The 14,187-nt window shown below is 51.2% G+C and overlaps 4 protein-coding genes across 4 annotated transcripts; 1 reads left to right on the top strand and 3 right to left on the bottom strand.

Moving 5' to 3' along the window:
• Positions 1–669: 669 nt before the first annotated feature.
• Positions 670–2,037, bottom strand: HRG_01443 (integrase core domain-containing protein; the record flags this gene model as incomplete). The annotated part of the gene is made up of 2 exons (XM_044859914.1): positions 670–1,508; positions 1,854–2,037. The coding sequence occupies 2 exons, from the start codon at positions 2,035–2,037 to the stop codon at positions 670–672; spliced, it is 1,023 nt and encodes a 340-aa protein (XP_044726314.1).
• Positions 2,038–2,105: 68 nt separating this feature from the next.
• On the bottom strand, positions 2,106–3,789 carry HRG_01442 (reverse transcriptase (RNA-dependent DNA polymerase) domain-containing protein; the record flags this gene model as incomplete). The annotated part of the gene is made up of 3 exons (XM_044859913.1): positions 2,106–3,071; positions 3,260–3,431; positions 3,509–3,789. 3 exons carry the CDS (start codon positions 3,787–3,789, stop codon positions 2,106–2,108), a joined length of 1,419 nt encoding a protein of 472 aa, XP_044726313.1.
• A 1,826-nt stretch (positions 3,790–5,615) lies between these two features.
• On the bottom strand, positions 5,616–6,524 carry HRG_01441 (uncharacterized protein; the record flags this gene model as incomplete). Its single annotated transcript, XM_044859912.1, has 1 exon — positions 5,616–6,524. The coding sequence occupies one exon, from the start codon at positions 6,522–6,524 to the stop codon at positions 5,616–5,618; it is 909 nt and encodes a 302-aa protein (XP_044726312.1).
• Positions 6,525–13,164: 6,640 nt separating this feature from the next.
• HRG_01440 (ring finger domain-containing protein) lies at positions 13,165–14,121 on the top strand (the record flags this gene model as incomplete). Its single annotated transcript, XM_044859911.1, has 2 exons — positions 13,165–13,642; positions 13,694–14,121. 2 exons carry the CDS (start codon positions 13,165–13,167, stop codon positions 14,119–14,121), a joined length of 906 nt encoding a protein of 301 aa, XP_044726311.1.
• Between the last annotated feature and the right edge of the window lie 66 nt (positions 14,122–14,187).

Genomic DNA, 14,187 nt, shown 5'->3' with positions numbered 1-14,187 from the left:
GAACATGAAATGTGGTATTCGCGAAACGGCCGGTACTGGCACGTAGTAGCTGCGCTGAGGCACGGGTCGAGACGGCAAAGTCTTGGTTACCGTCATGATGCGCCTTGGAGTCACCAAGGGATTCAACGGAATACCGCGGTTCTTATTGCGGTTGGAAGTGGCAGCTTTGTGAGCCTGATCCATAAGCATCATGGCAGATTCTTGCTCACCTGTACCAGACTCGCTTGATATAATCCTGCTCATAACAGAAGTATTGCAGTAGTGGATGATACGTCTTAGCTGTACACGTATCACGGGGCAGACCTAGGATGCCAGGGAAGATCTATGTTGTGCTGTGAGGAGGGCAAACTACGGAGGTGGAACAGAGTCTAGACTAAGTACAGGGATGCACGTGACGGAACCCAGGTTGGTGCCGTGACAGTACCCCCTTCCCAAACGGCTGTTCGTCCTCGAACAGCCTAAACGACTAAGAGCGGCCTGGGCACAAAGTATATAGTTGTGCCCTTTACTTCCTTGCCCAGACCGGGGGGCCTGGCTTGTTTGGGTGAACTCTATGAAAGTCGAGGAGTACTTGGTTATGTCCTTTGAGGTCTCTAGCCGGTTGCCAGGTAGGGTCATAGTGTTTCCACTTGACTAGGTAATGTAGGCCATCAACGTCTCTGCGGCTATTTAGTAGCCCGTCAAATAGCCATTTTCGACTAGTTCTCCTGTCTCGTCATCGCGTTCTAGGACTCGTCCTCGGATGTTTTTTGACTCGGCCTCGTTGATAACGTCTTGGCCGGGTAGACCATTTGCTTCTGGTTTCGGTCGTAGGAGCGAGTTGTGGAACACGGGAAAGATCTTCATTCCCTCGGGGAGTTTAAGCAAGCATGAACGAGGGTAGACTTTCAGAATTGGGAATGGTCCTGCCCACTTGTCGTCTCCTTTCTTCATCGGCCGGTTTGTCTTCATATTCTTCGTGCTTACGTAGACTTCTTGACCTTCGGCGTACTGAGGAGCATCTTCTCGATTGAGGTTGGCGTTCTCCTCGTAGCGTCTGGCGGCTTGGGTTGCAAGGGCTTTCAGCTGAGTGATAATACGCTCAAAGCGGTCGGCGATGTTGTTTGCTTTGAGGAACTCTCGTCGTTGGGCTGCGGACTGGTTTGGCGGCAGTGGCTTGGTTGGTTCAGTGCCGAGTTTGGGGTGAAACCCATAGTTAGCGAAGAATGGTGATACTCCCGTGGTCTCAGATGTAACGTTGTTCGTGGCGAACTCGGCAAGAGGGAGCCAGTCGACCCAGTCGTCTTGGTGGAAGTTCATGAATGCTCTCAGATATTGTTCGATGCCTGCGTTGATCCGTTCCGTTTGTCCGTCTGTCTCTGGGTGGAAGGCGGAAGAATGGCGGAGTCGAACTCCTAGGCGGTCGGAGACTTGGCGCCAGAACTCGGAGATGAATTGGGAACCGCGGTCGGAGATGACATTGTCGGGTGTGCCATGGAGGCAATAGACTCGGCTGATAAAGACAGAGGCTAGTTCTTCGGCTGTTAGGCCTACAACTGGGATGAAATGGCGCATCTTTGTCAATCGGCACACAACAACGAGGACATGCTGGTATGTTTTGCCATGGCGCTCGCATTCTGGCAGGGGCGTGATGTAGTCAATGGATATATCTGACCAAGCTTGGAATGGCACTTGCAGTGGTTGGAGGAATCCTGGGGGTGCCGACCTTGAGGCTTTGACCCGATCACACAGCTCGCAGGCTTTAACATATTCCTCGATGTCTCGGGTTATGCGTGGCCACCAGTAAGTTCGGCTAACCAAATCGATTGTCTTTATCCGCCCGGGGTGTCCTGCAGGGCCTGTGGAGTGCGTACGGTAAATAACCTGGGTCTTTAGTTCCTGATCGTTGGGTGGTATGAAGAGCTTCTCGCGGTAGTATATGCGATTCCCAATGACAGAGCAGTCTGCCATTGCTACGCGAAGTTCCTTTCGCCATTTCTTGGGCCAGCGGCGGTGGGTTGATGCGTCTCTCAGGGCCGTCAGCATGTCTTGGGCCATCTCTGAATTTTCGTAGGCTCTATCGACCAGTTCATCGATGGGTTTGTCCATGGCTGGCATGATAACGTCTATCGGGGCGGCAGCGAGGTCGAATTCCCATTGACTTCTCGAGTCAGTTCAGCCAGGGCCTCTGGGTCAAAGATGTGTTCTGGCAGAATGGTCCGTTGGCGGTTCTTAATGCGGTCGTCGTTTGTGTCTGCGCGCTTGGGTTGGTCTTCTGGCTTTCGACTTAGCGCATCTGGACGGACGGCTTTGGTGCCTGGTCGATAAACAATACGGAAGTTGAAGCCTGACAGGAACTCGGACCAGCGGACTTGTCGTTGGTTTAGAGCCTTGGTTGTTGTGAAATATTCAAGGTTCTTATGGTCCGTGATGACTTCGAAGGGTTCTTGGGTCCCTTGAAGCTCAGGCCTCCATTCTTCCAGAGCCTTAATGATCGCCAGTAGTTCCTTGTCGTAGATCTCGTAGTTGCATTCCTGGGCCGAGTGTTTTGACGAGAAGTAGGCTACAGGTCGCAGTACGCCTTCATCATCATACTGGGACAAGACTCCTCCAGACGCCCAGTCCGAGGCGTCTGTTTCAAGTACAGTTTTCCTATTATAGTCATATAAGGCTAGAACCGGTGCTACGGAGAATGCGGCTTTCAGTCGGTCAAAGGCGGTTTGGTGTTCTACCTCCCAGGACCAGATTGTGCTCTTCTTCAGGAGGTCATTTAATGGCCGGGTGATCTTGGAGAAGTCACGGATAAAGCGGCGATAAAAGTTTGCAAAGCCGAGGAATCTTTGTAAGTCGCGGAGTGCTGTTGGTGGCTTCCAGTTGAGGATTGTAGAGACCTTGTCGGGGTCCATCTCGACACCTCCAGGCGTAACGATCAGCCCAAGGTATTTCGTCCTAGTTGTTTCGAATTCGCATTTGTCGATATCAATCTGGAGGCCTGCATCGCGAAGTCGTGTGACTACCTCGCGGACGTGTTCCCTATGTTGCTTCTTATCTGTTGAATATATCAAGATATCGTCAAGGTAGGCGGTGCAGAACTTATCCAGAAGGTCGAATAAGGTATGGTTGATGTAGTTCTGGAAGGTTGCTGGGGCGTTGCAGAGGCCGAACGGCATAACCAATGTTTCAAACAAGCCAAACCGTGTGATAAAGGCTGTTTTCCATATATCTCCTCGGCGATGCGGATTTTGTTAAATGCGGCGATAATGTCTAGTTTCGTATAGACTTTGGCGTTGCATAGGGCATCTAGAGTCTCACGGATCAAAGGCAGTGGGTAGCGGTTCTTTATGGTGATGTTGTTAAGACCGCGGTAGTCCTGGCAGATCCGGACACCACCTCCTGGCTTCGCGGCAAGGAGTAGTGGTGCTGCACAGCGGCTCAGGACTCCCGTATGAACCCTTTAGACAGGTTATCATCCAGCCATTTCCGTATGACTTTGAGTTCCTGTGGGTTCATTGGGCGTGTCTTTTGGTACGGAGGTTCTTTTCCAGTCAGAAGCTCTATCTTATGGTCCCATGAGCGCTGCGGGGGAAGTTTGTCTGCGAGCTTAGGTAGGAACACATCGTAGAGGTCGCGGAGCCATATCGGGAGCTTCTTCAAGACGTCATCCGCTGTTCGCTCCGGCTTGCCTTTCATGAACTTTTCGATATCGGCATCTGTGATCTTGGCTAGGCGGGCTGGTGAGTAGCATTCGTCAACAAAGTCGTGCAATTCATTAGGAAAGAGCTGTCTTGCTTCCTTCCAGCTGAAGTCCATGTTTTTGCTGCTTATACCAAGGACTACCATTTTATAATATTCCTCTGGGAGGTCAGGTAGGCGGTATTTCATCTGCTGGCGACTACTATCCAGTCGATCAAGCTCATCCCATGTCATTTTCATCGCCTCAACGGTTGGGTCGCGGCAGAATTGGACGAAGTTTGTAGCGTTTGTAAGCCGTATGTTCGATAGGTCTGGTCGGTCTGATGGTTCTAGGGCGGTGTCGCGAGATGGGTTTGGAAGTGGCACGCTGAGTGGAGGTAGCGGAGGTCTTGGTGGTGGCTTCTTTGTATGACGGCTGCCAGCAGTCATACGAGTCGGGGCTGGTTTAGTTCTCGGCTGATTGGGGATCATCTGGGCTCGGCACTCGGGGCCTTGGTGATTCTTCGGGTTGCGGGTACGGTAGTGATTTGCGCCTGGGGTCAGCGTTGCTTTAAATGTCATAACCGGAGCATCTTCGCCAGCGTTGGAACAGTCGTTACTATCATTCTCTAAGTCTTCGACTGTTGGAGGCTGATAGAATGAGACTCGTCGCGCTGGCTTGCTAGATATTGGCGTTGCTTCAAATGTCATGACGGGGGCATCTTCGCTAGTGTTTGAGCAGTTGCTAGTATCGTCCTCTGAGTCGTCGACCGTTGAGGACTGATGTGTGAGAGTGCTGGAGCAGTTGCTATGGTCGTCCTCTGAATCTTCGACAATTGGAGGCTGGTAGGACAAGGCTCGTCGGACTGGTTTGCCAGGGGTTGGTAGGTCGAACGAGACTCGTCGGGCTGGTTCACCCGGGATTGGTAGGTCGTGGTAGTTGCCGGGCGGGTCGGGCAGCACCGGTGCAGATGCGTTCTGAACTCCTTGGGGCAACAAAAGTTGTGACAGTATGGGGATGTGAATGTCAGGGACATACTGGACCAGTCGATGCTTGGGTTGTGGCGTTGCAGCCAGGGAGTCCAAGGATGATAGGGGTGTCCGGGAGAGGTCTGTAACAAAGAATAGGCAGAGCTCATTGTGCAATCCTATCAATATTGGTGCAATGAAGTATTCCGATATTGAGCCAGCCGGTTTCCCGTCGGCGAGGAGGAGGGCTCGTTTTGTTGGCGTTGGTTGGGTTACGATATTCCGGGTCTTGACAAAGCTACGGTCCGCAAATGCCCGTGCAGAGCATCCGCTATCAATAAGGCTCGTCACCTCAATGGGGTCGGTATGCGCGGGGACTAAGGTAGCTTGAATGAGTAGAGATTTGCTGTCTATTGACCTAAGTCTGATAGGTTTGTGGCTCGAGAGACAGCGACGTATCCATTCCGGCATCCTTGGTTCCTTCGTTGACCTCCGTCCGCGGCTCTGGGCGGAGGTTATTCTTTTCCCCGGTGCTCAAGTGAGGCTGGGGTGTTGACAGAGGGAGTGGGGGTTGGTGTAGTCCTTGTTTCCTCGTCTGCTATAATATAGCCTTGTTCGAGGATCGCAGTCTTGGAAAGGCTGGGGATACGCAGGGAATTGGGGCTGGAAACGGGTGGGTTGTGTTGTTGGCTGGCTTGGTAATTGTAGGGGCGGTGGTTTTGTCCAGGTTGGCCGCGTCCCATTCCTCTACTGTACCCATAGCTAGGTTTATATGTTCCAAAGGCCTGGTTGCGTTTTGCGTCGGCCTGCTTCTTTTCATCACAATCGCTTTTAAAGTGGCCGGGCTTTTGCAGTACAAACAGAGGTTATTAGTAAAGCAGTCCTCCTCGTAGGTCTAGCTTGGCGCGTAGCGTCCAAAACCATCGGGTCGCCAGCGTCAGCCTGTTGGCGTTGTTGGAATTGCTGGTGTGTTTGGCCTTGGTAGGGTCGACTACCTAGACGTCCTGAGCGCAGTTTGTCCTGGTGGTCCTTGGCCAACAGGTTATCGTAGATCGTCTGGTACATTTACACCACTCAGAGAAGTTGTCTCTAGCAGGGCGGACAAGCTGGTGCGTCATTTCGTTGGCGAGTTCCTGAGAGACCTTGAGCTGCAAGGACTCAACTTTCTGGGTCTCAGTCTTTCCACACTCCTCGGCCAGGGCGGCAAAGTCAGCGATGAAGTTTTGGAAGGGTTTCTTGCCCATCCAAAGGTTATCAAAGGCTTGTGAAGCCGAAAGTGTCAGATCAAGCGTTTCATACTGTTTGTTCATCTCCGCCAGGCAGTCGGTATGGGTTTGCCATGGCCATATGGCTTGGTTTTCCTCATGTTCAATAATGAAATCGAATTTCTTGCGGTAGAGCTTCGAGGCCGATCCTCCAAGCAGGCCAGCGATGTGTTGGATTCTGATAAAATCGGTGACAAAGAAACTCTTATCCACAGCAAAAGTTCGGAGCACTTGAGAGCGCCAGTTGACATATTGCTGTTGGCGTTTCTTAACATCCTTCTCATCGCCTTCAAATGGGTTGGGGTTTGGCATCATTCGACGGGGGCGTGACTCAGGGCGCAATTCTGTTGGTCTGGCGCTCAGCAGAGTTCTTAGTTCATCGGCGAGGGTGACAAGGGAGTCTTGGGTCCGGGGTGTTCCTTGGGCTTGGGCGAGGTGTGTTTCTAATTCCGCGATTCGTCTCTCTAGATTGGCGTTTTGGTTGATGAAGTGGTCCATTGCGCTCTCGGCCGCGCGGCAGAGAGCTTCGACCTGGTTCTTGTACATGTCGTCTGTTGGGTCTTGGAGCATAGAGGCGAGGCTGGAGCAGTCAAGCTTGGACCCGGTGAAGGGCAGCTGCGATGTTTGGGAAGGTATCATGAATAGCGTCGGCGAGGGTTGCGCCCGCCTGGTTCTGGGGATTCATCATGGTCTTGGCAGGGCGGGGAAAATTCCAGTGATCGAGGTAGGGCTGGGCCGCTCGCGGCGTGGTGATCTCGTTGCGTGGGACTTGGGGTGTCGAATGGGAAAACTCTGGTTAGGTGTACAATCGGGATGGCGGCGCAGCCGATAGTAGACAGCACAAACTATCACGGGGCAGACCTAGGATGCCAGGGAAGATCTATGTTGTGCTGTGAGGAGGGCAAACTACGGAGGTGGAACAGAGTCTAGACTAAGTACAGGGATGCACGTGACGGAACCCAGGTTGGTGCCGTGACAACACGCTGGCCCGAAATTGATCGAGCTCAATCTGTCCCAAAGAATTCTGGCATTCTCAAATCTGAGCCTGACAGCTGTGGGGCCTTCTATTACAAGCGCGTGCTGATTTGGGAGTGGGAGAGAAGGGGGGTCTCTTGTATACACGATACGGACAAGTATACTTATAACCAAACGTTGCAGTGAAGGGTTATAAGGGAAGGAGTAGTGATTGTAAAACGTACAGAAGATTTGATATTAGTCGCTACCATCACACATAGTTCAGGATGCTGTGCTCCAACAAGCTATCGTGCTGCAGTAGATTCTCCTCCAGTTCCCAAGTAGGGCTCTCGTAGCCCCGCCACTTTATCCCGACGTAAACGTTGCCAGTCACTGATCGGTAGTAACCTATGACTGCCTCTATTTCATTGTCGGACTCTACATTGCCGAAATGGGGACGCTGTCGGATTCCTTGCCATGGTTTCAAGTGATATCCATCGTCAAAGACCCAGAGCAGGGATTCCGCCTCGGGCCAGTCCCAGAACTGACCATCTGCGTTCACTGCTCTCACCCCATGGAAGATCCACTGAAAAATCTGGACAGAATATAGTACTTGAATTACCGTGACCATAGGTGACCATGGTGTTTGGATCCGGTGCCCTTGGTAAGAATAATGCGGCGTGATTATCGTCACGCTTTGTGAATACGTCTCAGGGGTTCCATTCCCGCTACGTTTATTCGAATCCATCTAACTAGATATTAAATGGAAGCCAAGCAGCAAGGATTAGCTAGCAAGGCGATAGCAGGACAACCCTAACGAACGGCTAGAGAGCCACAGTATATATAGTACGTCCCCATCAGTCAGCCTCATTACGCCGAAACTTATAGCGTGCATTTCTGTATCAAGAGTCGTCTTGAAACCAGTCAGTGTGCCTTAATTTTAATTTGGAGCAATTACTGCTGCTGTAATGTATATATGTAATCACAAATCACCCAAACATCACCCAGTTGTGGATCTAACTTGACAGGCACCGCAAGCTTCCCAACAGCTGCTTGGTTACGCCGGACGTTTTTTGATTACGCCCAGCAGGTTTTTCCCTGCCGCAGTCACTGCTTATAAATTGGTGTTTACTCCATGCCCGTTATCGTCCATGTCTTGAGGTAAATGTACCGACGCCAGCCTTCCCCTCTCCTACCAACTGGGCCATGGCAATATGCAGACAAACGAACGTCTCAAAAAGCTCATTCTCTCCCCAGTTAGGTTGTTGATTACAAAGCCACAGTAAGTCATCGGCCTATGCACATGTTTCTATATATATGGGGCTATTCCCAGCTATGACCAACAATGTGCGAGCCACCCTAGCTAAGATGACTTTCCTGAAGGTGGGACTGTGCTGCCATGATAAGCAGCTTACCAATGTCACGTATGCCATGTTCGCAATTCGTACCCTTGAAGCAGCTGATCACTCGTAGGGACGTACTTGGATACCAGCATATCTGTAACACGCCAGTTACTACGACAGCTCGAGGCCCGTGGCATCTAACCCCGTCAGGGAGCTTTCCCAGTAGCCACGTGAATTATACGTGGCTTCTAACCGCTTCAGGGGGCTTTCCCAGTAGCCAAGTGGATTATACCGCTTCATGGCCATCCATCGCCCACCTACCGTCAAAAACGTCGTACCCGACTCCGCCCGTGGACAACAGTTCGTCTGCGTTCCTAGCTAGAACGCTGGCCATATACATTTCTCTTCTACTCGTGTTAAAAACGGCTCTGGCATAAGAATTTGTCCCTTAAAGCTGATTTTTCTGGATCCTGAAACCAAATCGTAACTATATCGTGGATCAATTTCCATGAACTCGGCCGTGTTCTTATGGACCCCCGATTCAGGGTTAACAGCACGCGGTTCAAGTCAATCGACGTATAGACAGAGGAAGGGTCTAGTTACCTAGCCAAAGCATGCCTTATCTCTGCCTACCATAATTGGTACATTGTCTAGAGAGTGCCTGTCGTCGAAGTGTCTACCTAAGGGCAGTTTAACAGATGAGGAGAGTTCAAATGTGACATATAGGAATTTATGGATTAGCTAGCCTCTGAAATTAGACGTATTTATTGTCAAGATTCGCACGTTCCTTACTTCCGTACTCGGCAAAAGAAAAAGCTATATAGGGTCAGGTAGCCTCCCAAGAGCAGCTTTCGATTGTCGACTCGAAGTTCAGTTCCAGCACGAGGGTAATGAGATCCTCGTACTTATCTTGACTAGGCCATTCGCGGAAAGGCGAATAGCTTGAAAGTGAAATGCGAATTTTTGCCGGACGAGATACTCCATAGTTGTCATTATTTTTGCTCAGATACAAAGTTGCTTCAATTAACGATTGGAGGCATCTTAGTGTCTGACACGGGAAGTAGGTCTCGGGGCTCTAGCTCCACGTATTCATAAATAAGACACATCTCCTCTGTGGTGATGTGTAACGTTATAGGTTCAGCAATTTTTATTGCGCAAACTGTAGGCATCGGCGGAAACCAGCAGTCATGCTTTGGTGGTACCGCTGCACCACAAATAGTTGTCTGCTTGAGTTTTGGCTGTATAGTCTAATCAATACGTGCTGTTGCTAACCGGCTGATGAGCTGATAATCGGACGGTGCATATCCACGTAGCCGCCATGGACGCTTTAACGGCGACGTCCTTGGTCTGGCTAAAATTACGCGACGGTTTATCTTGATGTCGTCGAATACGCCAGTATAGACTAGAGCGAGGTTTTGTATATAGTCGGCATGTGGATATAGATATAATCTTATAATAGCAGTCTGACTCATGCGACGAGATCAGTGAATGGCAATATCCCTCGAGCAAATGTAGCACCTTGCCGTACTACCGTACAGATTAGAACCCATCAAACTTTATCATCAAACAGAGCCGGCAAGTAAGGTATGATTGCTTTTCAAGTTGTGGCTTCCGGCTCGTGGTAACACCTACTAAGCTGTTCATGTATAGACGTGTCCCCATCCTCAGGAAGATGGACAGTGGCACGGTGGTGCGTGAACATGACTCGTGTTGAATTGCTGTTAGATAGTAGTGTCCCACACCTGGCACGATCGGAATGGCATCAGTCAATTGATGAGAATTATCTAAAAAAACAAGAAGCGAGTGAGCGAAAGCACGGAATTGTGCAGTTCTTTGCACACAAATGAAAGGCTTGCTGCCTGCCTACGCATTAGCGGTTGCCTGGCAGGCAACAGCTGCGTTGCGTAATAATATCGCCAATTCATGAATAATCATTCTAGGCAAGCTTAATATGCGACACTTGCTGTACCTTCTCAAGCGCCACCCTCACGGCGGCGAATCTAGGTCTCGAAGCGGTATTCTATTGACGCTTCGAGAAATTAGATCTACCTTCCCTGTTCACGTCAGTTCTCGAGCTCGCAGTCCACCCTTCCCTGACGCAGTGGCCATAGACGAGTTGTCAGTATTGGCGACTGCTCTAAGATCAGTTTACACTTCTGGCATTTGCCCTGTAACGGCTGATTCTGGTTTGTTGGCATTTCTCTTTAGTCATATTTGTCGCCGTCGGATGGTGCGAGTCTGTAAGTAACTAGGCTGGCGTACCATTCGGACGTGAAGCCCTCGGCGGGCCAATGGGCTGCTCCTCCAAATCTGTGGTGCACCGGAAAGGCGCATCAACGTACAGTGCACCTATGCTTACGGCAGACATTTTTTACATGGAGAACATGAGTTATGTGTTCTCTTGGCGTCGATTTCGTGAACCTGCCTGCGCGTAACAGGCGTCCATTTGGGACCTTGGGAGGTTTTGTCATCTTGCGTGCGGTTAGCCTGCACCAATTATGCGGAGAATTGTCCCCACATGACGAGATTACGGTCAGACCGTAATGCAGCATGGTGAAATTGGGTTGGCGCTGCTCCTCCCCTGCAGCCTGTCCCTCTTTGCTCCGAGCACGGACTACTTGTCCCCACGATACACTCGAATGAACCGCACGGCGGAGAGCCATTTGTCTGAAAGTGGATGGCCAGCCACGCTCGCACAGTTCAGAGCTCGCCACCTCAATTGGACATGTTCATTTCAGTTATCGGTCAGTGTTGGACGACGGACTGGGCGTGGTCGTACTTGGGCCAGCCAAATCGTGATTAGCTCGCCTGAAAAGGTGCCGTTTGGACAGTAGAGGCTTCTGACCTTAGTCAAGTGATGCATAGGAACGGGAGGGTTCAGGACTGTCCTCAGAAATTCAACTAGAAACGGCTCTCACACCGTACAAGGACCTGCCACCATGAATGGCACCGGGGTTGCTGCTGCACCACGGTCGTTTGCCCTGAACGCGCTTCTTCCTACAGCCATTTGCCACCTAATCACCATCCTCTACCCAGCGCCATGCTCCCTGCGACCACCAGATCTTGCGCTTCATAAAACCGTGCTCCTCTGCCGTATTAAATGTCACTGAGCTCGCCTCGCAACAGCCGGAGCCACACCTCACCTCCGCCATCCACCATTCGCTAATATGTCCCAGTCTGGTACCATTCAAGCTATTTTAGCAAGGAGTGGCGCGGCGATACCGCACCAGCATCAAGCACGAAATGCGCCCGCGCGGCTGTCGCAACATGGGATCAGGAAAGCGCCGAACAGCGGTATATTGCCGCGGCCAGCAAACAACGGCCTTTCAAACCCTTCAAGTAACTTTGCGGCGCAGCAGATGACTCGTCATGCGACTCTTTCGTACACTGACGCGCACGGTGCAGGCAGCGTGTGGTATGACGACTTGCGCTGCACTACTCCGTTAGGGGGTAAACTGCTAACGCGATCTAGGGCAGCAGACAGCGGCGACATTGGTTCTTTCCAAACGAGGCTCTCCATGTGAGTGGCATGGGCAGTGGGGCAATCTAAACCGGCTCCTGACTGCCTTTTAGCTTGGAAGATTTGGTATTGCTCCAAGATTCACGGTCAGTCGCCGCCCTACTATCACGGATAAAGATGCACGAGGCGACTGACCAGTCGCTAGAATAAAGGAAGCCCAGCGAATGTACGTCATACTCTTGTATTCAAGAAAACAGTATCTTATTACGGCTCTAAAAACAGGGTCAGCGAGCTATTGCAGAACAAGGACGAGTAAGTGTGCTCAACGCCTTGATACGCAGCAGCGCCTAAATATTGTCTAGAGATAAAGATAAAGTGCAACAGGCATGGGACAGCATCAAGTTATTAGTAGAGACGTATCCGCTGCCCGTTCAGGATGCCGTTGATCCAAACCTTGCATATCCGCCGCTTCCCGGCGTGTAGCATGGGGAATGATAGTTTGACGAGTAGGCTTTATATCTCTAAATGGCTTATTCGTATGCTGCTCCTCCGAGTGTTGACCCTAAAAGCAAGGTTTTTCTGCCCGAACCGTCGGAATCTTCGTTCAGTGCGGTGCGACATGGGTGTCAATTGCCACTGTCCCTGCTAGGACTTTGTCTGTCCGCCAAGAATGCGGTTTAGTATATTCTCGCATGCAGTCACTGGCTAAGGCGGTTCAGTGCATACTAGTGGTGGTCTAACACCCCATGAGGTCCACGACGGCGCTTGAGCGTTCGGCCGGCCGCTGCGCTAGATACGCTGCGTGCGGCCCGTTTCCTGATTACTGAAGTGCTGGGAGTAAGTCGCCTTGTTCAGGCCGTAAAGTAGCTGCTGATGGGAATACAACACCGTTGTGCGGATGATTTTCCTGAAGCGGACTGGCTGGTGGGTCCCGGCGGATCGGATCGTAGTGCCCACCAGAAATAATGCCCGTAACGCTTAAGGCTTAGCGGCAGCTTGCCGCCATGCTGTCGCTGTGGACAGTGAAGTGAATGTCCCGTGGGACTGCCCGTGGACGAAACAGAAGCAATATAAACGCATCGCCCTCAATAGTAATACTAGACTGTACTGTGACAATGGTAGATCGTCGAACAGGAATGGGTTCTTTATTGCTGGCCGCCAGTCCGGGCAGCTGAACGGCATTTGGGTCGTGTTTCATATCTTCTATTAGCATTTATCACATTTATCACCAAGATTCGTGACACGAGGGATGATGTGCTAGTACAGGTATAAAAGGCTTACCTACACCAGTCATTGCCTGCATGCCTGGTTCCAATGGCGCTGTGGTCGATCAAATTGTATCACCACGAGTAGTTGAATGCTCGATGTACGTCATTTGACAGCGGGAGCGGGCTCGCCTTTGCTGCCTAACACGGGTAATCTCGGCACGCTGGAGCTGGAGTATAAGTATGGCCTTGTACTCTCCTGCTCTAATGTCTTATTCCTTTTCTTGACAGTCCCAATCATTCCTTCACATCTCACAATGGCGCCTAACCGCCCCCAATTCAGCTCAATAAACAACAATCCATCACTGTGTTCTGCATGGATCAAATCTGAGGGCCGCTGCTGCCAGAGACAGATCTCTGCTTCTGATAAGAAGAAGAGAGACGACCTCTTGCTCGTCTACCAGAGAAACTCGCGCCACTTGAGCATTGAAATGGAGCTAGTTCGACTTTTCTTCTGTAACGGTTGGCATCGTCCTGGAGGGAAATATCCCATCAACGAGTCGGCGCGAGGTAATATCATTCTACTTTTACAAGCAGAAAATACTCATCCGGCGCAACCGCGAGGACATCATGATACCGCTGGCGCAGCGGAGTCGGAAAATAGCTCATCCGTAGCTCGTCGTGCAGACACAGACAATGGGCGTGAGGCTAGGCAATCTTCACCTGCACAACAGCGTCAACCACCTGCCCTCTCTGAGATGCTCTCAACGAAAGGCCCACACGAGCAAGACAGTGGTAATACTGCCTAATCACTCGTTCACCGATTGAAGCTTACCAAGGACACAGAACGTACAACGCCATTTGTTGATACGGGGGCTCCTTCACGACAGCGCAGACAGCAAGGCAGTTTTGACGACAACCGTGGCTACCGCCGGAGCGCCCGAATCCAACAGCAGCAGCGTGCGGCTCCTATTCCCGCTTCGACAGCAAGTCCCCACCCGGCACTTCTTCAAGGCGACGAAACTCATGTTGCACCTTTCATTACACGCCGTAGTCCACGACGACTACCGGCTCGAAACTTTGCACCGGCGTCGGTCGGGCGCGTTGATCCCAGACTTTCCCAGGCGGTCGAAGTCACGAAGGAGTGCCCAATTTGCAGAGATGAGCTTGCCACTGCGCAAAATGTGGCTAGATGCCGCAGCTGCAGCAATGACTATCACATCAAATGTGTATTTACTTGGCTCTCAGCTAGCCAGAAGTGCGCCACCTGGTAAGGGTCCTCAGTTGTGAAACCTTGCCCTTCGCTAACATCGAAAGCAAAGCCGGATGGAGGTATCTCA

This window comes from Hirsutella rhossiliensis (genome assembly GCF_020360975.1).
Source record: "Hirsutella rhossiliensis strain HR02 chromosome Unknown scaffold00001, whole genome shotgun sequence".
Taxonomy (NCBI): domain Eukaryota; kingdom Fungi; phylum Ascomycota; class Sordariomycetes; order Hypocreales; family Ophiocordycipitaceae; genus Hirsutella; species Hirsutella rhossiliensis.
The sequence above is the reverse complement of the archived record's forward strand: the minus strand, read 5'-3'. Positions and strand labels throughout refer to the sequence as shown.